The 23,503-nt window shown below is 56.5% G+C and overlaps 1 protein-coding gene across 2 annotated transcripts in view; it reads right to left on the bottom strand.

Moving 5' to 3' along the window:
- The window catches only part of LOC122363761 (LIM domain only protein 3-like), an 85,865-nt gene that overhangs the window by 25,514 nt on the left and 36,848 nt on the right, over nucleotides 1-23,503 (bottom strand). For both annotated transcript variants that reach the window (XM_043333378.1, XM_043333380.1), the window contains exon 3: nucleotides 16,881-16,984. In XM_043333378.1, coding sequence (XP_043189313.1) covers nucleotides 16,881-16,962 — 82 coding nt within the window. In that variant the 5' untranslated portion in view covers nucleotides 16,963-16,984. The remainder of the gene's footprint in view (nucleotides 1-16,880; nucleotides 16,985-23,503) is intronic.

The raw sequence follows: 23,503 nt of genomic DNA, 5'->3' as shown, positions 1-23,503 counted from the left end.
CCCAGGCCGGCCCCCCACGCTCGGATGGGGCAACACTCGCCCTCAGGGACGCCGGTGTGTCGCCCAGGGCACTCGGAACACTGGAGCAGCAGCTTTGGAGCTAATGCTGGTCGCTCAGCTCGGTCCGATCTTCAGATGTCACTGGACCGGTCTTTGTGGGAGACGGTTTCACGGATTAAAACGGAACACAATTCAAAGGTTCACGTGGTCCCTGCGGGCAGCGCAGCGCAGCGCAGGTTGACGCTGTAAGAGGCTCGGCTGTCTCCTTACATAAGTTTCAAAGCACGTGAAATGCTGAGTCACTCTGGATAAAGGGTTTTCCACCTGTGATACCGCCCGCACATCTGCTAATGAGAACGCGCACCGTCGCACGTGGTGTAATGCGCCGTCCGCCGAAAGGAATGGTCTTTCTCTGATTCTGTGTTGACAAGGTATGTTTGAAAATTATGAGAGGGACTGCTTTAGAAGCATTCGTATGTGAACTCTACCTGCGCATTTGGTTCTTTGAGTTACACTGCAACAGGCAAATCTCATCAAATTATCAATCAAATCTAAGTGAAAACCAGGCACCACCCACGCTCAGCAGAGGCCGGGCTCGCCATCCAGGGCGTAATGGACTCCTGTCGCTCCTCAGGCTGTCACGGAAGGGCGGTGCATGATCTGCACCCTCCGCGCCGGCCGCCGCGGTACGCAGCTCGCTGTCCTACCAGTGGAACCTACCGTGCCGGACCCATGCCCTACTGTGGCTCCTGTTCCGCTCCCTCCCAGTGCAGGGCCCACCGCGCCGGGCCCGCTGCGCTGCCCTGGTTCCTGTTCCGCTCCCTCTCCTCAGTGCAGGACCCACCGCGCCGGCCCGCTGCCCTGTCCCGGCCCCCGGCGGTGCTGATCAAAGCCCGCCGCTCGTCGTTAGCCCGCTCGGAGCATCTGCACGAGCAGCATTAGGCGACCGGCGACACGGGGCGCGCACAAATAAATCACCCGGTAACGCGGCGGCGCAACTCTGGGCCGGCGACGGACGGGGCCGGGCCGGGGAGGTCACCCCGGGCCGACCTAATCTACTACACCACTGACCCCCGGCAGTCGCGAGAGGAAAACGATGCTGCCATTAGTGTAATAAACAACCATACATACCTATATCTGTTAATTACACTATGATATTTTTAACTGGTTAGCAATCAGCACGGTCGTACAAGGAAAAGAAATGTATCAAAATTAGTTTTGGTGACTACGAAACTTAATATTGACGAGATAATGCTTGACAAGTCTTATTTTTGCATACATTTGTTGGCAAAGGTACCTAAAGCAATCATATGCGAAGTGGGCACCTGTATGCTGTTCGATTCTTTGGATTACCTATTTTGTCATGTTCTGTGAGCTTTGGTCCTTTCAATCTAAGAAATACAGTTCATTGTTCAATAGCAGAGTCGTGAGACATACATATTGCTTCAGAATGCTTATAAAGCTTCGTAAGCAAATTGCCATATCTGCGCTTGAAAAAGCCCGTTAGGAATGAAGGATCCTGATTAACAACCAAGAAAAATCAGAGCAGAGAGGGACTGATTCATAAATAAAGCGGCTCATTTGGGCTGATATGTGATTAATGATACACAAATGAACCTTAATGAGAAGAGCGGTTTTAATTAAGCCACGAGCGGAGGGGCGGCCCGCCAGAGGACCACCCCGGTCGCTGCGCCCTGCCAACTCTGCTACAGACGGTATGCCTGAACGTAATCCCAATACCACCTCGACTTGGGTATGATTGAACGGTAATCCCTATACAAGCTTAATTGGTCTGCTTTAACAGTAATCCATATACCAGCTGCTCGGTTCGCTTAGTAGAGCATCAATCCTTACCAGCTCGGTTGATATTCGAACGACAGTCTGCCACCTCAGCCGGTCTAGTGGAGCGAATCCCTATATCAGCTCAGTTGGTCTACTTAGTACCTTTAGGGAATACTTCCACTAGTTCAATAGTCTGGAGACTGGAAGAACGACGAACCCTACTTATAGTTGAATTGCTTTGCTTCAACGTTCAGCCCGGTCGCTCGCCGTCCCGTTTCGTCCACGGCTCTGTGCAGTTATGATCTGCCTCAGTTTGGAATGTTTAACTGTATCCCACCTGTTCGTCCTTCTGCTAAGCTACATCATCGGTTCTGTTCCGTCCCGGATGTCCTGATCCACTTTATGTGCAACATCTAAGCGCTTAGCAGACACGTATGGAACACGAAATGGACGACTTCTCGGCGAGGAGAGTCAAAATTCGACGACAAAGTAAAATCGCACGTCAATGGATCAAACCGTGGGGCCGTCTGCCGATGCTGCACAGCTATCACCGTCAGTGCTGTGTTACCTGCTGTCTGACAGTCTGCCGCTGTCTAGTGCTGTCCGGGCTGTCAATCTGCCGCTGTCTAGTGCTGTCCGGGCTGTCAATCTGCCGCTGTCTAGTGCTGTCCGGGCTGTCAGTCTGCCGCTGTCTAGTGCTGTCCGCGCTGTCTGACAGTCTGCCGCTGTCTAGTGCTGTCCGGGCTGTCTGACAGTCTGCCGCTGTAGGTACAATCTGTCGGATGCTGTCTGGCGCCGTAAGGGCAGTCTGTGGCAGCGCGGCACTGTCCGGTAGCTGTGGCACTGTGATCGCGGACGACTCCACCACATCGGCAATCAGGTGGCGCCCGTTTACAGGTCAGTTCCATCACACTGGAGTCACCCTCCACTCCCGTCCATATCCATATTCAATTACGGGCAGCATATCCACCTGCCACCCGGGCGCCGCAATGTGCGGGCGCCCGCACCTCGGCCGAGCAGCCACCGGCGGCGCCCTAACAGACCACCAGTCCGTCAGCGGCGCCCTCACAGGCCACCAGTCTGTCAGCGGCGCCCTCACAGACCACCAGTCCGTAAGCGGCACCCTCACAGACCACCAGCTCAGCCCCGTGCAGCGGCACCCTAACAGGACCCCGAGAGCCCGGTCAGCGGCGCCCTCACAGACCACCAGTCCGTCAGCGGAGCCCTCACAGACCACCAGTCCGTCAGCGGCGCCCTCACAGACCACCAGTCCGTCAGCGGCGCCCTGACAGACCACCACCCCAGCTCGGGGAGCCCGGTCAGCGGCGCCCTTACAGGACCCCGGGAGCCGGCCAGCGGCGCCCTAACAGGACTCGAGGAGCCGGTCAGCGGCGCGGCGGAACGCTCATTAGCCGAGGACCGGGCCGCCGCCGCCGCCAGGTGGTCACTCTAATGATGTCTCTATCAATTATTGACGGGTAATGAGGTGCAGAATGGGTGCGCCGGGCTCCCCGGGCGCGCCATGGAAGGAAGGGGTGAGCGGGGCAGCAGCGAGGGCGTCCCTGCGTCCACCGCCCGCCGTTCGCACGGCAATCAAACGGCAGCACGCAGGCAGCTGGCGGTGGGCGGGCCGGGGAACAGCGTCACGGGCTGGCCGCACACGACCTTCCCGGGAGGATGTGACGGCTCCGTCCGGTGACATCAGTCCGGTGCTGCTCAGTGCCGCTCAGACAGCGAGCGGCCACTCGGAGCTTGTAAACATGGCCGGCTCCACCGCGGCAGCAGCGGCATCAGTCGTCAGTGACCAGCGGCGCAGTGGACTGGGACCAGTCGTCAGTGACGAGCGGCGCAGCGGCATCAGTCGCCAGTGACGAGCGACGCGGCGGCATCAGTCGTCAGTGACCAGCGGCGCGGCGGCATCAGTCGCCAGTGACGAGCGGCGCAGTGGGATCAGTCGTCAGTGACCAGCGGCGCAGTGCAGGGATCAGTCGTCAGTGACGAGCGGCGCGGCGGGACGCAGGCTAGGCACAGCTGAAAATGACAGATGGCCGCCCGTCTAAGGCATGTAAAAGATCGCTTAATTTCCCAAGAAACAATAAACAATATCATGGAAGTTCGATAAGCACCAGGCGAGGTCCTGGTAGCATACAAAGTGCGTCCAGCAGCGGATCATATCTCGGTGGAAGAAACGGCCGTGCTGACAATATGTTTGCATCAATCCTGACGTTGATCTTACTCACGTTAATCTCATCAATATTAACTTGGCGCTAACAATTGACATTTTATGGGGGTCAGATGAAAGCCCTCGTTTTATCGTGAATGTAGCTCGTGTAAAAAGCAGCCCATTGTAACGACACTTTCAAAATACTTTATTGTTGACATGAAGAGCATGTTACATTGCATGCTACTGGACTTTTCACTCCTAGCAGACGTATGGCTGAAACATTCCCGTGCTGGAAGGTGGTGAAGGCTGTGACACCGGGATAGCGGCAGGTAATATCGGGCGGCAAATTTCCGAAACCTGGCATGCCGTTGTAAACACATTGTGCCTGATAATTTCACTTGCAAAGTCGATTCGATGGGGAAACGGTGGAAGGGTCGACGATCGGGTGACAAAGTAACAAGGAAGAACGGTGCAATCGAGGCTGCAAATGGGAGCGGGAGGACCGGCGATGTCGGCAGAGTCGTGTCCGGGGACCAGCGCGCCCGGCGGACCGTCCCCTGCGGTCCGCGGCCCGTCGTCACCGCACGTTCAATGGGCGCCCCGAGCACCCATCGGCGACCCAATCGCGGGTCAGGACCGACCGAGCGCGGCCAACGCGGCGCCCCGCAGAGCGGCGCGCCACTGTCGTCCATCGCACCGGCGGCGTTAGTGGCGCGCGGCGGCGACCAGAGGCGCGCTCACCTGCACGCGGCTCAATTACGGCGCGGCTGCGGCGAGGAGAGCGCGCTCGCCGCCCGCCACCGACCGGCACATTGAACCACAGTGGGCCCCAGGCGCACACGGCGAATTGAAGGGAGTGATACACTTCGAGAGACGACGGACTCAGCTACACCTACCTACTGAATTTGGAGAACTGTGGAGGAAATGTGACAAAATGAGACACCATGGGACTGATGCAGGCTGAATTAGGCATAGTATCGAACAGATTTGCTCAGTCTATCATACATAGTTAGCCAGCCTAGCTCGCCGCCATAGCTCACATGTTTAGCAAAACATCTAGTGACGAGCCTTTAGGCAGTGAACAGCTGTCGCCGCTTCGTACCGAGTCCAGTCCACTGTCCAGTCCTCCGTGCCGTCGGTCCCCGTCGCCGGTCCGCCAGTCCATAGTCCACTCCCCTGGTATAGGATGGTCCGGTCCGATGGTCCGCCGGTCCGCCGCGCCGGTCCGGTCCGCCGGTCCGTGCGGAGTCCACGCCGCGGTCCGAACTCCGATGTCACCCAGTCGTCACCAGCAGACGCCGCAATTCTGACTCGTGTGGAATATGGATGACGTCTCGTATATATAATCCATCGCGGTCACTTACGACGAACATATGCAACACATGTCTGATTTAAGAGGACATGTTTCCCATTTGCAGCGATGAGACTCGTACCACTGAAGAATTCATCTGTTCACGGAACAGTGGAAGCGCTCGTACCGGCCGAGGGGTACAGACAGCGGTCGTTCGACGAATCCGATTATCAGCTGGTAACAATGGAGAAAATTAACACATGCCTCAGGCCCGCACAACAGCCGAAAAGTAATTATAAACCGGATTCTTAATCATCTTCATCGAGCGCGGCTCTAATAAAGTGGGTCAGAGAATAAAAGGAACTGCAGGCCGCACTCAGTCTGGCAATTAGATCCTGAAATGATAGCCGCCGCATGCCGCCAGTCAGATATGCCCGGCTACAATGCCGCGACAATCCACCAGCCTCATTAATGATGGCCAAAACAGACGGACGGACGGACGGACGGACGGACGCGTGATCCTCGGGCCGTGCAGCAGCGCCGCGCCGGTCTGAATCCGGCGGCGTCTTCACACCGCGTGCCGGGGTCATACACCGCGTGCAGTGCACGGCCGGTGGACGTTCACCTGCGGTGTACACAGCTGACTCGAACGGTCCAGGCCACGCGCTGCTACACAGGAACGGACAGGTGGGGAGCGCCCATCGCCACATCTGCCAGCAACGCTCCAATTAAATGTGCCCAAACATCGTGCAAATGGGAGTATTTTCAACATAGATACACACATCGTACATGAGGCAGGTAACATCTATGTAATTCCCATTGAGGAATGCTATCAGCCTGGCATGCTCATGAAGAGTGCTAACAAGTCCACTCCTAGAGAATTTAAAAATTATTTCTGGTGTTGGGTGAAATCATACACACATCTTGACAGCTCATGCATGTAGTGAACAGCACAAAAGCATTACACGACAGTCGACAACGGCCAACCGTCTTCGTGTCTGTCAGCTCATAGCTGCGTGCCGGCCACCTTGTTTAACGGGTTATAGCCAGGATTTACAGATGACGTCGAAAAAGTGAGACATAAACAAAAGCCTTCTACAAAAGTGAGGGTCAACATATAACAGCCTGTTAGCAATGCATAATTTGAGGGTCAGATGCTGGGAAACTGAGCAAAAGAAATTAACTACTAAGTTATAAACCATTTAAATGCCAACTGCATTCCACACATTCCAGTGTTCAACTACTGTCCAGTGTTCAGTGCATGGGATCGTATGCCGTGGCGGGCACGGACGGTGAGCGTCGGGCGGTTCCATCCCATGCACGGTACCGTGTACCATGGCGTGCACGGGCAGTGGAGCGGTACCGTGCACCGAGGGGCGCACGGGTGTACAGTCCGTGTACCGTGGCGTGAACGGGTGCACGGTCGCCGACGCCGGGCCGGAGCGGCTGGTCGGTACCGACTCGCCCACCCCCAATCCGTCACCGAGTAGGTACGGCCGGCCACCCTCTCCGCTCGGCCAGTGAACACTGTGCACTCTCTCACACAGCAGCCCGTCTGAACCGTGCTCCGACCGCGCCGGCCGGGATTACGGCAGGCTTATAGTCACTGTGGGCGCGGCTCACGGCCGAAAGCACCCAATTCGCCCAGATCGCGGATATATCTGCCCCAATGAGCGCGGCGCCTTGAGCGGCTCACTGCTGCCCGTTATATGTTCGTTACGTTAATATCTGGATGATTTATGACAGTGAAGCTTGCCCGGCATCGTGCAGCACCAGACCGTCTCAGACGCTCGACAGCGGGAGCTGAAGGGCTGGGGCCGGGAGTCTGGGCGGCTAGGTCGGCGGATCTAGATGGGATTCTCCGCGGGGCCTTTGGGTGACTTTCGGTCAGGGGTTACAGTCATTGGTTTCCTGGGTAGGTGACTGCGGATCCGAGTTGTGGTAGGACCAGCCCCCCCCCCCCCCCGGCCTGACTGCGTGTTTTGAGGAAGGCACATGCCAGGATTTCTTTTTTAACATTGGGTTATCGAGCAAATGAGCGGCCTGAACTCGTCAGAAATATCGCCACTCATCCTACTCTCCTGAGGTCCAACCTCCCACGAGGTTCCATGAGGTCCACTCGCCGCTGCTGCCGCCTGGCGGCGCCCTCGCTAATCAACAGTTCAAGCAGCTACCGCGAAACCATCGGTCCAGACGAGCCTCATATCATACCAGCAATTACTGAGTGCCGGGTGCCGAGCGACCAGCAAATGCCACAGGTGTCCCATGAGTCTATCAAGCGCCAACAGAACACGAGCCCACCGAACAAATCTTTCCCTCTCGGCTGCAAACCCGGCGTCACCAGTGTATGCAACAAAACGATCATCTGTGCAGCTGAATGCCGACGTGATCACTGACCACACACCTATGTACTGCACAACTGCCGTTTGTAAACCGTTTTCCTCCCACCCTTCCTGCACAGCGCAGAGCATACCACCCTGGTTCTGTGGACAGTCCGGCCACGGTGTGGACCACTGTGGACGGTCCGGCCCCCGTGTGGACCACTGTGGACGGTCCAGCCCCCGTGTGGACCACTGTGGACAGTCCGGCCGCCGTGTGGATCACTGTGGACAGTCCGGCCGCCGTGTGGATCACTGTGGACAGTCCGGCCGCTGTGTGGACGACTGTGGACGGTCCGGCCCCCGTGTGGACGGCTGTGGACAGTCCGGCCACGGTGTGGACCAGTGTGGAGTGTGGCCGTCCCTGGCCGCCGTCCCTCGGTCCAGTTGTTTACCGACCGTGCCTAGCCGGCCCGAGACCAAATAAAAGGAAATTCATGTCGGCCCTATTAAAGGAAGTATTCATTTTCATTTGATAGGGCTGTGTGACCGCGGGCTTTTATCTCGTTAGCGGCGACTTCAGAGCTGGTAATGGCGATGTCTTGTTTTTGGAGACAGCTGGGTCCGCAGACGCCATCTTGAAATGATAAGATTCACTCTGAGCTCGGCTGCCGAGAGTGATGTGCGTGTATTTGACCAACAAACAGAGTGCTCTTGTGAGTAAGGTGACAAGCCTCACTCCACGCGAGTATACGCCGGCATTAATGATAATCTCTCAGTTTCACCACAGAGTTCAAGACTAAAGCTTTTAAGAGACAGCATAAAAGTATTATTTCTAGCTAATGCACTGCTTAAAAGAAATGCGCGACTGCATAATAGAACGACGGGCTCTTACAACAGACGAGCACAAGAACCCAAGTGCACATGGCCTTTGTTTCAACACAGAGAGCACTGTGACACTGGGCAGTGAATCAGCACATTTACTTAGCTCAGCGTGTCCGTCGGTCCGCGTCGCTGTGTCGTCCAAGTGCTGCTCGATGGCGGTCTGTGTTGCACGTCAGTAGCAGAGCGGGGCAACATTACCCAGCGCCGAGCGCAGGCGGTGCGGGAAGGGGTGGGGAGGCGTGGGGAACGCGGGGAGGGTGGGAGGGCACTGTGCATTTAACTACTTAGCTCACTTTAAAGTGTTGGCGCCTTAAGTGATGCTTAAGGACGGTCGTGTCCATGTAGATGTACTTAATCCAAACATAAAAGTCGCAACCACATAAGCTGTTATATAACAATGATAAAATATCAGCACCGTAAGAGGTGAACCTGTCCGCGGTGGGCATTAACTAATGGAACAGTGAAACCTAGAACCCGACGCAACTTGTGCCGTGTCGAAAACTCATCAGCCAGCCCACAGAGCTGTGGTTTCAGAGAACGTTGAAACGGTTCATAACATTACATCTCAGCCGCATCGCTCATGATAATATCGGTGTAGAGGTAGACTGACCGACCATTGATTGACCATTGTCCATTAATTAAAGCTCATGGTTGCTGCATCTGGCTTTACATGTACGACATATTGATAGACTTCACTAAAATGTCACCACTTAAGCAAACCATGATGCTAAATGCAAACAAACGTCCGCCAGTCCGCGCTGCGCCAGCGACGCATACCGCCATGGGCACGTTTGGCTGCCAGGGAAGATAACTGCATGTGTGAAGGTCATTGGGTCGATACTTCATCCGTGCGTCGGGCCTTGGGGTCCAGTGATCAGTCACCAGCGGGCCCCACGCGATCGCCCCAGCAGCGCCCGGCGCCCGCGGCCGCAGGCCGACAGTGTCACTTATGAATGGCAATCAGCCGCAATTATGCACCGGCCAGGTGACATGCAGATCCTACTCTTCCCCGGGTGGTTCTGGTCCCGATCGGAGTCGGCGGCGCGGCCGCGCTACCTTACTGGCGGACAGACCAGTACATGACGGACAGATCAGTCCCAGCCAGCAGCCGTGCTGTTGACACTGTTGACACCCTCAGCAAGGTGTCGGTAATGGTGCATTCTGCTAACTAAGCACCGACCACGGTGGTCAGTCGTAAACATTCCAAAAGCAAACCGAGCACGGGCAGGTTCCTGCAGCAGAAGCAGACATATGACATTATTTTGCAAAGGAGGTGCCGACTCATCCGAGCATACCACGCCGGTGACTAATGGCATCTACAGTATATAGGGCCTTGGCATCTACACTCTACATGACTATGTCGGTGATGAGTGTCGGATCGCACAGGACAGCCGCCTCAAGTTGTGTCGAACCGGCTCGGCACTGGACACATACGACGATGTCGTACGAATACACACTGGGCCGAGCCACACTCAAAACTTTTTTACTACCTCCTGGAGGGTTCATTCTCATCAAACCCGCAAGATAAGAGTATATTGAAAGGGTAACTCGCTGCTACCATTATGTGCATAGTAACGGTACGTGGTTAATATGAACTTATTCGCCAGCGAAGAGTATTATTACCATGTAAATATCAATATTACTCTCGCGATCCAGAACATCATGAAAACTCTTTCCTTCTGGGTATCGTGACTCGTGTACAGATAGTCGTTTCATGCGTGGATCTTGTTTACCCTCGTGAAGATGATATTTGAAATGGAACCAGTCAGCCAATCAGAAACGAGATCGGCCGTTTGCGGTTTGAAGGCCGCGCGCATCTGTCAGTTTTCGGCCGTTGGTCTCCGAGAGCGGATGTGAGCAGTGTCGGTGCCGCGCGGCGTGGCCGTTGGTGATTGTGCTTGTGTGCTGTTCAACGCCTATAGAGCCTCTGTGGACATTTTATTGTAAGTACCGATGTGCTAGAGCATTGCGTGCCGTTGAGTGGTGCTAATTTGACCTGGTTAACAGGACCCCGTGCACGGCCACGTGGCCTAGTGTTGTGAGTACGTACATTAATTTTGTTGTGATGCTACAAGTTTATGCATTTTGTTGGTGACTTTGAAAAAGACTTGTACTGTAGTGATCCAGTCTCATTATCTCACGCAGACGGGCTACCACCCAGGAACGCCGTCGCTCACTTCAAATATTGTGCGCTGTGCCTTATCCAATATGAGGGCGGTGAATGTCTTGTAGGTATTCATATTCAAATTGCATTCAAGTTGTATCGTGGTGTTTATTCATCGCTTGTGCATTGCTGAACGCTTTGTATAAATTCGTATGAATAAGTGAAGAGTCTCACAATGTTCATGGCTGGTGTGCCCCTCGTATTGTTTGTACGGAAGCCAAATATACATTGTTGCTCTTGAAGCATGTTTTTTTTTTTAGTTGGTGAGCTCCGGTTAACAGAAGCTTCGTGAAGCTTCTGAAGGAAGCGTCTGTGAGTCTGTTACCATCCTCTGGGGGGTTTACACTAAAGGAAAGAGTAAACATTACCATGTGACAAAGGGTAGGCCAGAAGAATATACTCTCTGTAGGAGGGTAAAGCACAGAGTAGGCGATGCGTTACTCCCTAGAAAAGGGTTCCGTTAAAGATTTACCCTTTCAAAGAGTGTAACCCAAAAAATGTTACACTCTAGACAAGAGTAAATCAAAAGAGTTTACCATTCAGAAGATGGTAAAAAACGTCTGTGTGTCATGTTACCCCTCCCTGGCGAGTTTACTCTTCATGAAAGAGTAAAATTTACCATCTGGAAGGTGGTAAAAAACGTCTGTGTGTCAAGCTACCATGCTATGGCGGGTTTACCCTTCAGGAAATGGTAAAAAAGTTTTCAGTGCAGGACCGCCAATAGCAGCAAAAGGTGGTTCTACAGCGTAGGGAGTACGACCTGCAGCGTCGGCCGCCGTGGCACGGAACACGGACCATAGGCGGCGACAGGGCGCGGAACACGGACCATAGGCGGCGACAGGGCACGGAACACGGACCATAGGCGGCACAGGGCACGGAACACGGACCATAGGCGGCGACAGGGCACGGAACACGGACCATAGGCGGCGACAGGGACGGATTACGGGCTGCAGAAGGGCGGCGACAGGGACGGGTCCGTCGGAATCGGGACACAGCCTATACATTCCGACGGTCGTGATGGCCGCTCCGGATCAGCTGTCCGTACCGGGGTAACGTTTTTTTTTTTTTTAATTTAGTCTTCCCGGCATGCCTAAAGGCCGCCCCACACTGGACCTCGCATGCGGGTTGCGAGTTTGCGGGTTTTGAATTTGCGGGCATAATACTAATTCATAGAGTGATTAGACCGTACCTTTATGGTAACTTTAACCCGCGCACCGACGGGGGGGGGTCGGATATCCGCCCCCCCCCCCTGAGGTTTTTCGCAAATAGCGGGAAAACCGCGGCGCGTAGCGCCGCGAAATTTGGATTGACTATAACCTCATCAATTTTACACATGGTGTGCAAGTTTGAACTTCCTACCTTTTAAGGTCAGGTCACCAGGTCACTTTGAATGACCCAACCTCAAGTCACTTTTTTGCAACTTTGTCACCGTGCCACAGCTACAGTAGATGTCGGAGGCCTTTGAAAGTCGCAGGATATTATTAGGTCATTAGTAGCTACAATTTGTATATCTCGGAATTTTGATATCGGTGACCTAAGGTCAGGTCAATTTCGCGACCTCCCCATTATAAGTCAATGGGGGAAAAATCAACTCCCTGTTTTTACCACTAAAACGGGTCGGAATGGCCCCATATACCATACATGACTTCATATACGATCAACCTTCACTACCTTGAGGTCTGTTTTGCTGTTGGGCAGCTGTGAGGTCATGTGACGTCATCAAAGGTCACCAAAGGTTTTTGGCCAATAACTCCGTACAGGAACAAGATACAGACGCGTGGATGGTCTCATTGTGTTCAGCTCGTCAAGACGCATCGAATGATATACATGATGACCTCGAGGTCACGTGATCTGAGGTCAACCTTTGACCTTGACCTTTCGAGGTCAACATATATATCATTCGATGCAGATTGACGGGAGGATCACGATGATGCCCTTAGTTTGTTCCTATCTTGACTAATTCGAAAGTTATTCGAGAAAAACTCTCCATATCTAGCGCCGCCATTTTGACTTTTTCGACCCCTGTGACGTCATCTTTGACCTGACCTGAAAATGACCCTAGTAAAAATTGTAGATCTTGGCCGTGCGTATCCGATGCCGTTTACCGCTTGTCGCTATCTTGCTTCGTTCTCGAGATCTCAGGGGGGGGGCGGTCATCCGCCCCCCCCCCGTCGGTGCGAAGTTGGTGCAGACCCCCGTCGGTGCGCGGGTTAAGAATGCAGTGAAGCCGGTACACCTTCAGAAAATTACATATAGTCGCAATACCAGCGCAACGAACCAAAATTCGGCTCCAACGAAAAACCTGCAAACCTCGCAGGACTCGCAGACCTCGCAGCGAGGAAAATCGAAAGTTGACTCAAAATCAACTTTTGGAATGCGATGCAAGGTGGCTCGCAAGCTAAAACATGCACGGACTCGCTTGTTAGATGGTAGTATGGGTCACTCAGCTTAGATGATATCATTTGATTTTGAAGAAACCCGAAAACCCAAAAACTCGCAACCCGCATGCGAGTTCCAGTGTGGGGCGGCCTTAAGGCAACCGCCAGGGAAGGGGAAATTACTAAGGCTGGCAATGACCCAGATCTTTCGTTTTACTTTACTTTACTGTCAACTATTTAATTCTGACCCAAGCAAGAGAGAGAAGCAAACTTTACTTTAATTCGGCTCATGTGGCGTCCGATTAACAAGGCAAGGGTGTCCAGAAAGGGGGTAGAATATTCATACTTGCTGCTGTAAATCTTGCTGCTGATGATGTGAGGTGTTGCAATGTGTGATGTTTGTTGTGGGATGTTGTCCCAGCCGGTACCGGTCTGGTACCCGAGTCCGGGCTGGTACCGGTTCCAGCGTCCCAGTCGGTACTGCTGCGCCACTCGCCAGTCAGTAACGTATCCTGGTTCCATGGTGTCCTGGCTGGCTACCGACGGCGGCCAGCCATTGTTTAGGGCGCTGCAGCTAAACGCAGCTCCCGGCCCCGACACCAGGACAGACAGGCAATGTGTGCAGCCTCAGCCGCCGCCAGACGGCACAATCTATTACCCCTTCCATCAATTTAGCGAATAAAATTTCATATCCATTAATATAAAAGAGCCACAAATAAACGAGCATTCAAGATAAATTAGATTTTGACAGGCCAATTTCCCGCAATGAAGAATGAATTCCGGAAGAATTGGGATTAGGGTGGGTCGGTGGCGGCGATGCGGGCGACAAACGGGCTCGCACCGCCGCGCCATTGTTGCCCAAGTGCGCCGCTTTCGCCGCCCAGCGCACCGTGCATTGCCCACTCAGCCGAGTGGCAAAGTTGTGCCACGGGGGTGGGCGCGCGGCCGGGCCCGGCACGTGCGGGTCAGAGGAATGAGCCCAGGTCCCCGAGGCCATCCTGAAGTGCCAAAACGTCGTGTGGGTGTGTATGTGTGTGTGTGTGTGTGTGAGGAGGAGAGCACCGTCCATTCTGTCTGACCCTCTCGCAATGACGCAGAAGCAGAACGGAATGAAAGGCTGGTATGAGAACCAGATCTACCGCGCGCAAGGAGGTAACTTTAGCCGTGAAATATGCAGCATAATGAGTAATGGCTGCAGTGCAGGCTCGCCGGTGAAACGCGTCTTTATGTAACCGAACCCCAGCATGCCATCATGTCGGATGTCCTGTGGTGTGTTCAACAGCTCCTGTTACTCAGCTCACAGGTTGTAGCTCTCAGACCGACAACATGCGGACCGCCCAGCGACTGGCGGTGGGCCCATCTGTATCCACTCACACCGCACCGGCGGCGCGCCACGTCAGCAACGACGGCGTCACACGTCAGCACCGGCGGCGCGCCACGTCAGCACCGGCGGCGTCACACGTCAGGACCGGACTCCCACTTGAGGATCGGCGGCGGGACCTCAGAACTGGGAGCCACCGTTCCACTCTGCGTCCCCCAGCTGCGCCCCGGCCCAGCCGATGAACGGCGGTCCGGCACTCGACAATCCTCACTCCACCTATGACGAGAGCTGGCGCCAGCTCGCCACATCGACCGCCACCAATTTAATAAAAAATGATTGACTTTTAAATTCGAATTCCATGTAGAGGGTGCATGCTGATCCGAGTACGGATAGGTCGAACATGGACAGAGCGGGCCCGACAAGGAACAGCCATTAGAGCGCCGCCGGCCGAACGGGCTAGCTCAGCGCGGCGGCGGCGGGACCGGCGCGGCGGCTCGGTTGGGGCAGGACGTCACTGACGGCAGGACGTCAATGACGGCAGGACGTCACTGACGGCAGGACGTCACTGACGGCAGGACGTCACTGACGGCAGGACGCCACTGACGGCAGGACGTCACTGACGGCAGGACGTCACTGACCGTGACGGCAGGACGCCACTGCTGGAGGTCAACAGCCCACTCTGTCAAATTACCGGCACCAGTTCTGGCCCGAACACCACCAAATAGTTAGTTCCGACCCGAGCGGCACCAGCTCCGACAGACGCGCTGAACAAGGCTTATGACGAAACGTAACACGGATTTATCTTAGGAAGTTATTTTTAGTGTTTATGTGCATTTTACTGTATTGGTTTGCACGATCAATTTCCTTATAAAATAGAGGTATGCAGTGTGAACACAGTTGACATTTTATAATCGGTTGCGGACCGCCACCCTTTTGTCGTCAGCGACCATCAGCCGCGGACACGCCCCCTCTGTTCGGCTGGTCATCAGCCGCGGACACACGACGGTTCCGTCCGCTGGTTCCGTCCGACGGACCCCCGCTACCCTGGTTCCTTCCAACGGACCCCCGCCGTCCTGCATCCTTCCGTCACCCTCTGCGCCGGCGGATGTTTGCCAGAAACGCCACAATGCAGCGCTGGAGCGGACAAAGCCGACGCGCAACAGACGAAAGCGGTCACCGAAAGCGGTCACCCCTCTGTTCGGCTGGTCACCAGCCGCGGACACACCCCCTCTGTTCGGCTGGTCACCAGCCGCGGACACGCCCCCTCTGTTCGGCTGGTCATCAGCCGCGGACACACCGCCTCTGTTCGGCTAGTCATCAGCCGCGGACACACCCCCTCTGTTCGGCTGGTCATCAGCCGCGGACACACCCCCTCTGTTCGGCTGGTCATCAGCCGCGGACACACCCCCTCTGTTCGGCTGGTCACCAGCCGCGGACACACCGCATCCGTTCGGCTGGTCACCAGCCGAGCGCGCCGCACCCGTCCGCGCGGCGGCACTTCTCGCGCGCCGCTTTCGTCTGTTGCGCGCCGGCTCTGTCGGCTCCAGCGCTGCATTGTGGCGCTGCTGGCAAACATCCGCCGGCGCAGAGGGTGACGGAAGGATGCAGGACGGCGGGAGTCCGTCGGAAGGACCGCAGGGTGACGGAGACCCAACGGAGGGACCGCGGGGTAGCGGGGGTCCGTCGGCAAGAACCAGGGTGGCGGGGGTCCGTTGGAAGGAACCGGGGTAGCGGGGGCCGTCGGAGGGACCGCGGGGGCTGTAGGGAGTCGCAGTGGCTGTGACGCCTCGGTCCGCCGGCAGATGGAGCAAGGCAGGAAACACGGAGCGGACCAGGAGCTGCGAGCAGCAGACATTCGCGCTGTCGTGGCCGCCGGCTTACTGTAGGCGATTAGTATCAGTTCCATGAGCACTTGCAGTCTCTAAGGAACGTGAAATTAACAGCCAATTATAGAGACACAGGGTGTGGTGTTTGAACACCCTGTCCAGCTCCAAAGTCGGCTCAACGTCAGACCCTTAGCCGGGCTCCGGCACACGGAGGGGCGTGAGTAAATTTGCTCCTGATGTCCGGCGGCGATTAGTGGCCAATTAGGGCCGCTGACAAAAATAGGAGCAGGTGCGGCGCGACATGAAGAGACGAACGGTCAACACGACCCGTGATCACGAAACCAGCGCCGCGCGCCGGCCGTTATCACGAACCTGGTCCCCATGGTGCCGGCCGCCGGGCACGCGCCCCGGCCCACGTACCGACTGCTCAGATGGCCGGCATCAGGGGCGCAGCTGGCCCCGAAATTGGCGGCTGCTCCGGTCCCGGCAGCGAAGGCGAGGCAGAGCCGCAGACGGGCAGAGTTCCCGGCCGGCCGACAGAGTTCTGCATCTCTCCAACATACCTGACACGCTACTTAGCATTCGCATACCCACACATTAGCGAGGCAGCCGGGACTTCCCTGCAGGTATCCCTCTTTGAGCGCTTCCCTGAAACTTATAGAAGCACCTCCCACTCAAAATTCCCCCGAGTCCAGACACCATCCGACACTCAGACACTCCCTGACACTCGCAACACCCATAGAGCACTCACCGATACTGTCGATGTTGGCGCCAATCAGCTGGCCGCCCGACATGGTCCGGGTCTTCAGACACTGACCGTTGCTATTATGCATGACTGCGCTCGCCGCTGACGACCTGAAACAGACGGGTCCGGTCAGACGCGCGCCCCGCTGTGACAGCGAGTACCCCGAAACGGCGAGTACCGTGACACTGCGAGTACCGTGTCAAGGAGAGAACCGTGACACGGCGAGTACCGCGACACGGCGAGTACCGTGTCACGATGAGTACCGTGTCAAGGAGAGAACCGTGCGGCGGCGAGTACCGTGCCCGGAGACAGCCCACCGGCCAGCCCCACCACACCGGACCGCGAACCGTCACACCGGACCGCCTCAGATCACACAGCGGACCGTCACATCGGACCACGTCAGATCACACACACCGGACCTCGTAAGAACACACACCGGACCGCGTCAGATCACACAGCGGACCACGTCAGATCACACGCGGACCGTCACATCGGACCACGTCAGATCACACACACCGGACCTCGTAAGAACACACACCGGACCGCGTCAGATCACACAGCGGACCACGTCAGATCACACAGCGGACCGTCACATCGGACCACGTCAGATCACACACACACCGGACCTCGTAAGAACACACACCGGACCTCGTAAGAACACACACCGGACCGCGTCAGATCACACACCGGACCGCGTCAGATCACACGGCGGACCGTCACAGCGGACCGTGTCAGAACACACACCGGACCTCGTAAGAACACACACCGGACCGCGTCAGATCACACAGCGGACCACGTCAGATCACACGCGGACCGTCACATCGGACCACGTCAGATCACACACACCGGACCTCGTAAGAACACACACCGGACCGCGTCAGATCACACAGCGGACCACGTCAGATCACACAGCGGACCGTCACATCGGACCACGTCAGATCACACACACACCGGACCTCGTAAGAACACACACCGGACCTCGTAAGAACACACACCGGACCGCGTCAGATCACACAGCGGACCACGTCAGATCACACGCGGACCGTCACAGCGGACCACGTCAGATCACACACACCGGACCTCGTAAGAACACACACCGGACCGCGTCAGATCACACAGCGGACCACGTCAGATCACACGCGGACCGTCACATCGGACCACGTCAGATCACACACACCGGACCTCGTAAGAACACACACCGGACCGCGTCAGATCACACAGCGGACCACGTCAGATCACACAGCGGACCGTCACATCGGACCACGTCAGATCACACACACACCGGACCGTGTCAGAACACACACCGGACCACGTCAGATCACACAGCGGACCACGTCAGATCACACGCGGACCGTCACATCGGACCACGTCAGATCACACACCGGACCGCGTCAGATCACACAGCGGACCGCGCGGAGCGGCGCATCAGATCAGAGGCAGTCGTCTCGCACCTCATCCCGTCCGGTCGCGGTCCGGAGCGTTTACGGACTGGTGTCGGCCGCCAGCTCTGCGGGTTAATTAACCGCCGCCGCCTGCTAATTGGCGTGTCCGCGACGGCTGCACCCGCTCTCCGGTCACCGGCTAATTAGCCCGGCGCGCCGGCGCTGATTGGCGATTCCCAGCACCGTTTGTACGGCTGACACTGAGCGAGGTCTGAACTGAGCACGATCTCCGCAGGGCGCAACCTGCGCGACGCCGCGGAAGCCGATCGACCAAAGGTATGTATTACGGCACCCACAGCTCAGCCCAGGGTATGCTCACTGTTAAGCCCACGCACTGGCGAACCCGACAGTCACAATGCGAGCCCCGGCCCATTCGGATTAATCTCTCCTTCCCGGCCGCTGGACCGGGGGCTCTGGTCAGGGACCAGCACAGACACCTCTGCCATCTCCCCCGGGTACGGAGACGGCCGCTGCCGCCGTCCGCCGACCACACCTGCGTACAGACCTCGACACCGGGCCAATCAGCTAATGCTGAATAAATCCCATTTGTCGGCGTCCGGCCGCGGCGCGATGGGAAATTCACCCACTCGCCGCAGCCAATCGGCCCGTCTCGGGCCGCCGTACAACACCATCAAACATCGATGAATGACCCCGTCTTTCCATTAACTACCTAATCAAAAATTCTATTATCTTACCGGTACGGGACTGTTTGCCGTTTCTGGGTCTATAATTCATTTTCTCGTATGTTGTGTGCTTTTCATTTTGTTCGGCCGCTCAGCGGAGAGTGGCGCGGGGAAGGACGCAGCGGCGCAAAATATGAACAACTAATTGGATCGGTGGCCTTTGTTGGCTGCCAGTTGGACAATTGCTGCATTGTTGTCACGGACCTACAAAAGGGATTTAGTGGTGTCATCTATTGGCTATTACGCCAGCTAGCTATTTTGCTAAATTTGGTAATCAATTCCGGCAGAGGGTGATTTGACACTTACGGAATAAGGAGCCAAAAGACTCTGAGGCGCTGTTTTTATTGCAAGATGATAGTGTGGGCTTAAAGCATCGGGGGTACTCGACATTTCAGTACTAAGCAATATGAACAGTGCTGCAGTGCTACTCTCACTGACATCTGCTTTTAAGTGTCACAAATATGACCTGGTAAAGAGGTAACGGCACAAAGCCGCTCTGACTCCCCCCCCCCCCCCACAGCGTCACACATGCCGGCAATTCGCTGACGATCACGGTTGCAGACCCCTGCGGTTTTTGTGTAATCGATTCCCATCCGGTGAGTGCGACTGCCGCTCTGCTACTGCCGGTGCCGGACATTTAAACACCCCCTCCCCCTCCCCGCCCCCGCTGATCACCAGCCGAGCAGACCGGCCGCCACCGAACATTTAAACACCCCTCCCGACCCGCCCCCGCTGACCACCACTGCGGGGCAGACCGGCCGACCGTCGGACATTTAAACACCTCACCCCCGGCGACCACTGACCATCACCAGCCGGGCAGACCGGCCGGCTGCCACTGCGTGTCCCAGCGCCTGATTGCGCATTAACAAACATAGCTTTCCGAGCGTCGCTCCACTCTCGGTATTGGTCACCCTTAATGCATTAATGGATGTAAAAACAATTTGGTCGGGCTCAGAGCCGGCGTCGGGGCGCCGAGTCGCGCTCCACTTTGGCAGAGCTAATCAGCGGCCGTCAAACTTGGACACCTTATACCGGACGGCGCTAATGCATGTTTACCCGCCGCGCGCACCCAATTAGCGTAACACATAGAGGCGATCATGGACGGCACGCAATGCTCCCCTGCCTCCCCGCGCGAGCAATCAGCCGGCCGGTCCCCTCCCGCCGCTCCCGGCGTGCCGTGCTGGGAGCCGCCTCCCGCGGGGAGTTCCCCTCCCGCCGCTCCCCGGCGTGCCGTGCTGGGAGCCGCCTCCCGCGGGGAGTGGCGACAAGCCGGGCGGGGTCGGGGTACGGAGCGGACTGTACCGACAGTGGGGGACCGAGGGGGCTGTATATACCACCAGCGGGGGAGCGAGCTCTGTACCGCCAGCGGGGACCGGGCGGGCTGTACTGACAGTGGGGACCGAGGGGGCTGTACCGACAGTGGGGGCCGAGGGGGCTGTACCGACAGTGGGGGACCGGGCAGGCTGTATGTACCGACAGCGGGGACCGAGGGGGCTGTACCGACAGTGGGGCCAGCGTCCTGTACCCTGAAAGCACTCGCTGGCCTTTCGCGGTTCATGTATTGAATCATCAGCATCATTAGACCGACATATGTAAGCAATCTTCCAATCAATTAAAAATCAGAATCGGCATTTCACGTCGAATCAGGAATGATCTCGTATAAAATGTTCTTGCCTCATGTAGGGTTGCATTCTCGTAGGGTTGATCACGTAATGAGTTTGCTCCCGGCATTTTTTCGGGCCCATTACATACGTGGCTGCCCTTACCCATTATGTTCATAACCTCATCAGCTTTCCATTAGGGTTACCGGAACCACTTACGGTACTCGCTCTAGGAACTGTTCGCCAGAATAATGCCGGTGATATCAGCCGATTACTCTGAGGTCGGCGGGTGATGGTGTGTGTGACGGCGTCTGTCCCGGCGTCTGTCTGCCGCACCTCCCCTGTCCCTACACCTCGCACCCTCCATTCCCTCAGAGGGGGCTGCCGGCGCCGCGCGGCGCGGCGCAGTCAGTACCGGTCCCAGGCGCCAGCCCCGTCCACCCGGCGCGCTAACCGATGAGCGGAAAATTAGACGGACTGCGCCCACCATCGGCCAGTCGGTCGGCAAATTCAATATCGGGGCGACATGAAGAGCCGGCCAGCCGCCGGATCTGCACAGACCGAGCCCCGCTTCAGACGGGGCCGGGCGGACCACGCGGGGCGGGCGGACCACCGGCCCGGCGGGCGGACCACCGGACCAGTCTCGGACCACAGGCGGACCACTGGACCAGTCTCGGACCACAGGCGGACCACCGGACCAATCTCGGACCGACCGATCGGGATGACAGGGCAAAAACGGGACGGATCGCAAACCACAGTCAGACCCCCACTGGACCGATCCCGGACCATCAGACCGATCTGGGACCAAAGACCGACTGAGGGACCGAGCCTTCAGAGACAGACCGCCACGCCGGAGCGAACTGCCCCGCTGATTAGTCCTGGTGGCAGTCCGTGTCTCGCGCCCTGCTGATCAGTCCTGCCGATCAGTCCTGGCGATCAGTCCGTGGTCGCCCTGCCGATCAGTCCTGCCGAACAGTCCGTGGCCGCCCTGGTGATCAGTCCTGGCGGCAGTCCGTGGCCGCCCTGCTGACCCAGCTGGACTGCCAACTCACTGAGTCTGCAGTCTGCACGTATATTATAAGTCTGCAGTATGTTACTGTTCCCCTTGACTCAGTTGTCCTTACAAGGCTGACGATTATCCACAGCTGGAAATGTAGACAATGTGACATACAGAAGGCAAAGAACTGCTAACGACCATATCTCTACTTTCACGACCATTTCGCAGCCGTGCACATCTAATTAGCTAGTTTTTAAACGAAGGGAAATGAAAACTAAAGTGAGGGAGGAGTCATTCATTAATTACAATTGCTGATGGGCATCATGAAGCCGCCCCTGTGCCCCTGCATCTAAAGCCGTTCTGGCCCTGCCTTACTTGATTGCCCAGCTTCCATGTCAGGTACCTGGGCTCTGTGTTTGGTAGTGACCACACTGAGCCACCCAGGTAATTGGAAGATACATACGCTGATTGAAAGCCCGCCGGTTTAATAACAAACCAGCCATAAGGCGAGGGTAATCAGGGCGTTAGTATTTTGAGTGTTTTTAATCCAACGTCCAGCATGTATTCGCGAAAAGCCCGACACTAAGCTTACGGTAACAGCAATGATGAATGTCCGCCACAGGGAAATATTCAACAATAACAAACGGACGTTGTTCACGCTAGTTTAACATTACTGAAAGCAGGTAGATTAGAGGGCATGCACTCAAACATGACAGGAAGATGGAGATGACATGGGAAATTCCCTGTGAGGCGAATGTTTCAAATGTTCGTACAACAAAACTCAAAATGCACTAGCTATGTTACGGTTTGTAACATTAAGCACTAACTGACCAAAAGAATGTCGATAGCATCAAGCACTGGACACAGGCTAGGTTGGATTTCCAGCTGATTCGACATTGCCCGAATTGGCCCTCCTAAGGCAAAAAAGAAAGGTGCATTTTCTTATCAGATAGCTGTCGTGTGAAGCGTGAACAATTTCCATGGCTATGCAATTGGCTAGGCTCATGCAAGCCTTTTCATTTTGAATTGTATTACTGGACGCCGCCGATGTCCCCCCACGGACTGTGTCGGCTGGCTGTCCGCTCGACGGCAGACCTGTGCACCAGTCCGTACCCACAGTGCACACCTGCAGTCGGCAGGCGGCACGGACCGGCCACTCGTCTAATTGGGCGGCCGGTAGCCCGGCGTCGGCCGGCACTCCACACACCTCCGGCCAGCCTAATTAGACGAGGGGCCGCGCGCCGCCTCACGTGCGCCACCGAGCTGCAGTGCTCGCCTTGGAAAGCCGCAGCGCGCCGCCGGCTGGGAGCCCGACGTGTGCCGCCGGTAATAGTGTGAGAATGACGCGGGCGCAATCCGGGGGCCCGCGGCGCGACTGAGGCGGCGCTGTGTGATGTGACTCATGAGGGTGGCGAGTGTTACTTGTGCGATGTAACGAAACGGAACGCCTGAAAGAATGGTTGGCCGGTGTGAACGCTGAAAACCGCACAAGCCGTGAGCGATAAGTCCCCGCGCCAATGGCGGTGAAACTCGAATAAATCGCGCCTGCAGCTGGGTGGGCGCGGCTGTAATTCCAATAACTCACCGGCCAAACACCTGCGCTACACAAGTAGCCGCCGCAGCCGGCAGTCGGCCTTGGAGTGGCGCGCCCGTGAGCGGACGGGCAGAGGGGCCGCCGCCGCTGCGTTCGGCGGCGAGCGCTGCGGCGCAGCCTATCTTCCGGCGCACACTGCCAGCGACATCTAGCGACAGAAAACCAACATACGAGACACCACTGGGAATGGGAGCGCTGCGGCGCAGCCTATCTTCCGGCGCACACTGCCAGCGACATCTAGCGACAAAAAAAAACAACATACGAGACACAGCTGGGAATGGGAGCGCTGCGGCACAGCCTACCTTCCGGCGC

Source organism: Amphibalanus amphitrite, unplaced genomic scaffold (genome assembly GCF_019059575.1).
Source record: "Amphibalanus amphitrite isolate SeventyFive unplaced genomic scaffold, NRLGWU_Aamphi_draft 000638F_arrow, whole genome shotgun sequence".
In the NCBI taxonomy this organism is placed as follows: domain Eukaryota; kingdom Metazoa; phylum Arthropoda; class Thecostraca; order Balanomorpha; family Balanidae; genus Amphibalanus; species Amphibalanus amphitrite.
The sequence above is the reverse complement of the archived record's forward strand: the minus strand, read 5'-3'. Positions and strand labels throughout refer to the sequence as shown.